The following is a 3,564-nucleotide window of genomic DNA, read 5'->3' as shown; positions in this document are numbered from 1 at the left end:
ATCCAGATCCTCTTCCTCACCTTCTTAGTCATTTTGGGTTGGTGTGCAGAACACACAGTTCTAGTCCAAAGTCAGCTGCTAACTTCCCCATCAACACATGATTCTAACAGCCAGGCAGTCAATAAAGTCTGCATAGTGAGCCTTTTTAGCAGCAGGGACGCCGAGGAAGCATCACATGGGCAGACTGAACATCCAACCAGCACAGGGAGAGTTATCAACACCACACACACATGAACATGCAGCAACACCCAGTTTGAGTACTCAAATAAAATGTAAACTTTTATGTTTCTGGTTCCTATTTTGTAAATTTAACATTTTACCTGTAGCAACATTAGAAAATGATTCCTGCAGGAAATGTTTTAATTCCTTGGAAATAAACAATCCCCTCTGTGTTGAATTGTGTTTGACTTCTGGCTCAAAGATACTAAAATCATGATTTACGGCAAGCCAAGAGGAACAAAAAAACCTAGACTCTCCGGAGAGTGACCTGGACTGTACCACCAGGAGACATCCAACCGACTGTCACTTTTGGTTGGTTCAGATCAATCAAGACATTAAACACCAAATCCAAAGATTTTCCTATAAATAAAAAAACTTTAAACCGTACACTGAGGCTCCTCAAACTTTAAATGATGCTGAAACACAGTAATTACGAATCATCTACTTCTTTATTTTTTATATTAAGTAGTACAAATAAAATAAAGGTTCATTTTTATTTTGAAAGATTTTACTTAAAACATATGGTAAGTCATTAACCTCAAATTCATCAGAACTGAAGGAGTTTAAATTAGCCAAACAGCTGAAAAGTCAACGCTGCTTTGTCTGTTTGACCCCAGCTGGACCTGAGCTCACAGGACGTTCGCTCTCCATGTTCCTGGGAGTCTTCACCAGCAGAGGAACGAGGCGGGCTGAGACGGCTGGAAGCTCCGCTGGAGATGGGGGGCAGCTGTGCCTGTGGAGAGCAGGAGCTGGGCGCATGGCGCAGGCAGAGGGGAGGCGGAGCCTCAGTCTGGCTCCAGATGGATGTGGGAGGAGCTCCGGGGACGATGGAGGTCGATGTGAAGATTTGCCGGTGCTTTGCTCTGCGGTTTTTGAACCAAACCTGGCAACATGTACTGTTAGAAAGAGCTCATCAAGCATAAAAACAGTCCATAAATAGATATCCTCTACTCCCAGAATCCTTTGCAACAACGACAGGTGTCTGCAGGACATCCTAAAACAGGAAGAATACTTTGAAAAGTTACCTGCACTCTGACTTCAGGCAGGTTGATCTTCAGGGCCACCTCCTCCCTCATGAAGATGTCAGGGTACCGGTTTTGGTGAAACAGGTCCTCTAGGACCTTCAGCTGAGCCTGGGAAAAGGTTGTTCTTTCCCTCCTCTGCTTGCGAGAGGTTTCTGAGGAAGGATGAGATATTTGGATGAATAAGAGTCTCTAGATATCTAAAAGTTAGAGCTAAATCCCAAATCTTACGTGGTTCCACAGAAGGATGGAGCAGGTCCAGTCCTGAAGCAGAAGAACAATTCTTCATGCAGGACATCAGTTGAGAGTCCAAAAAAATCACCTCAAGAGAAAAAACTTCTTTTCTTTAACCTGCAGAGATGAATTCACGACTGTGTTCTTCTCCGCATCAGTCTGGAGTCTCCCGACTAAATTCTTTTATTTATACAGGCAAGATTTCATTGGTGGTGAATGACATCATCTTCTGAGCGGACCACCCCCTTTTCAAGCCTCAGTCCAATCATATTTTGATTTATTGTAAACGTGCTCCAAGTAGTCTTATAATTATGATTAAAAAAAAAAAAATTGTTTTCTAGGACAAAGATTCTGCAGTCTTAAGAGTTCGTTAGAAATTCTCCTCTGACTTGTGGGCGGGACTCCTGAAAAAGAGTAACCCTGCACTCACTTCCCATCATCCCTTTCTTTACACTCTCTCCCACTAACTTACAGCCCCTCAGAAGCCCAGGCTAATATTACTGGTGCAACAAAAAAGGTGAGCGATATTGGAGCTATCCAGCTGTAGAGTTTTGAGCCGGCTCAGAGGAGGATTTTAAATAATATATATATTTTCTTTTTATTGGAGTGATTCTTTAAAGAAACGTTGAATTACATAAGATAGAATAAAATGCAAACTTTAATAGAAGAGTGTAGTATTTTAAACTATGAAAACAGAAAATAGCAATGATTTAGATTTACATTTAAAAATAGATTGTTTTTAGTTGTAGAACGGACACGGAACAAGACAGCAGTGGATGCAGTTTGTTTTCCTTAAACAGAGTGCTTCATAACTGAGAGCTAACATGACATGGAAGGTTTGTTTATGTTTTAATACTCAAAGAGACCTAAGCTTATCCATCCATCCATCCATCCATCCATCCATCCATCCATCCATCCATCCATCCATCCATCCATCCATCCATCCATCCATCCATCACAGTTGATTATGTTTCAGAGAAAAGCAGTTTTGTGCTGTTATGCAACACTTTACATTCGAAATGTGTCACATATTGGTCCAAATCTGATATAAAAAGCCACTTTTTCCCACATTAGAATTAGCTGATTCACATTGATCATGTAAACAATTAGAGGGTTATGGTGTGTCAAAGAGTGTGTCCTATTTGGGTGTTACAGGCAACATCTACTGAGGTAATCTCTTTTGGGGTTGCTGGAGCCTATCCTATCTATCGCAGTCCTCCTAGGTTATTCTGAGTGGGCTTTCATCCCAAACTCATTGTGCTATTAAGAGGCTGAACTGTGATGAGCTAAAACAAAAAAAAGTGTGTTCCCAACACAATGGAGCGCAGGACCTGACATGCAACTTTGTACAACTTAAAAACTGTTTTCTACTATTCTCAATACTTTGGCCAAACAGTCAGACACGAGGAACTGAAGCCAAGTCAAATCCAATATGACTAGTTACAGCCTGAATACTCCCACAGCAGACAATTAGCGTGTTGCCTCATGTGCAAAATGACTGAGGTAAAAGGAGGAAAGACTCTGTGAAGGAAACAGGCCGAGAAGAAAAGCCCAATTAAGAATTTGGGTGAGAAAGGAACCATCTGCTGGTGAGTGATTTGAGTTTTGCAGGACAGTAATTAGCTCGTACACGTAAGATAATTGAGTTGGACAATCTTCTTACTTTTTTTGTGTGTGTCTCAGCCCATAGAAAGACAATATGCAGTTTGTGTTGTGGTAATGGTGGTGTGTGCATGTGGCTGAGTAAGTAACAAAAGCTGCTGCACGCCATTTTAAAAAAGAGTTAGTATGGTAGAATGTAAGGAAATGGAGTTTCAGTAGGAAGCTTTTTATTAGAGCTCAGAACATTGATCAGAGCAGTGGATGCAGTTTATTTTTCCGAAAAAGTCAGTAGTGACACTAAACCTAAAGTTATAGACCACATAATCTCCAGCAAGGACTTTTAGTGACTTTACTTTTGTTCATGGCTGACAGAATCCATTTCTAGAAAGAAGACGACAGTCGTCATACGGGTTTATATCCGATATTCAACCCAGTAATAACAAGTACACAAGTAAAATTTTATAACTTGAGGAAAACACAACTCACT

At 40.8% G+C, this 3,564-nt stretch overlaps 2 protein-coding genes across 2 annotated transcripts in view; both read right to left on the bottom strand.

Moving 5' to 3' along the window:
* naa30 (N-alpha-acetyltransferase 30, NatC catalytic subunit) overlaps window positions 1–433 on the bottom strand; it is a gene marked incomplete in the record, with an annotated part of 9,460 nt that extends 9,027 nt beyond the window's left edge. Inside the window, 1 exon segment of the mRNA XM_024290799.2 lies at window positions 21–433.
* Window positions 434–749: 316 nt separating this feature from the next.
* LOC118598196 (homeobox protein OTX1-like) lies at window positions 750–1,912 on the bottom strand. The gene is made up of 3 exons (XM_036210656.1): window positions 1,906–1,912; window positions 1,245–1,396; window positions 750–1,102 (listed from the first exon to the last, which is right to left on the bottom strand). Exons 1-3 carry the CDS (start codon window positions 1,910–1,912, stop codon window positions 788–790), a joined length of 474 nt encoding a protein of 157 aa, XP_036066549.1. The 3' UTR covers window positions 750–787.
* Window positions 1,913–3,564: the final 1,652 nt, after the last annotated feature.

Source organism: Oryzias melastigma, linkage group LG24, assembly GCF_002922805.2.
Source record: "Oryzias melastigma strain HK-1 linkage group LG24, ASM292280v2, whole genome shotgun sequence".
NCBI classification, from domain to species: domain Eukaryota; kingdom Metazoa; phylum Chordata; class Actinopteri; order Beloniformes; family Adrianichthyidae; genus Oryzias; species Oryzias melastigma.
Note: the sequence above shows the minus strand (reverse complement) of the source record. Positions and strands in the feature narration are given on the sequence as shown.

Excerpts from the sequence above, each read along its gene's own strand:
- LOC118598196 (XM_036210656.1), bottom strand. Across the intron at positions 1,103-1,244 it reads TGCCTGAAGTCAGAGTGCAG|GTTTGGTTCAAAAACCGCAG; the intron begins GTAACTTTTCAA and ends ACATGTTGCCAG.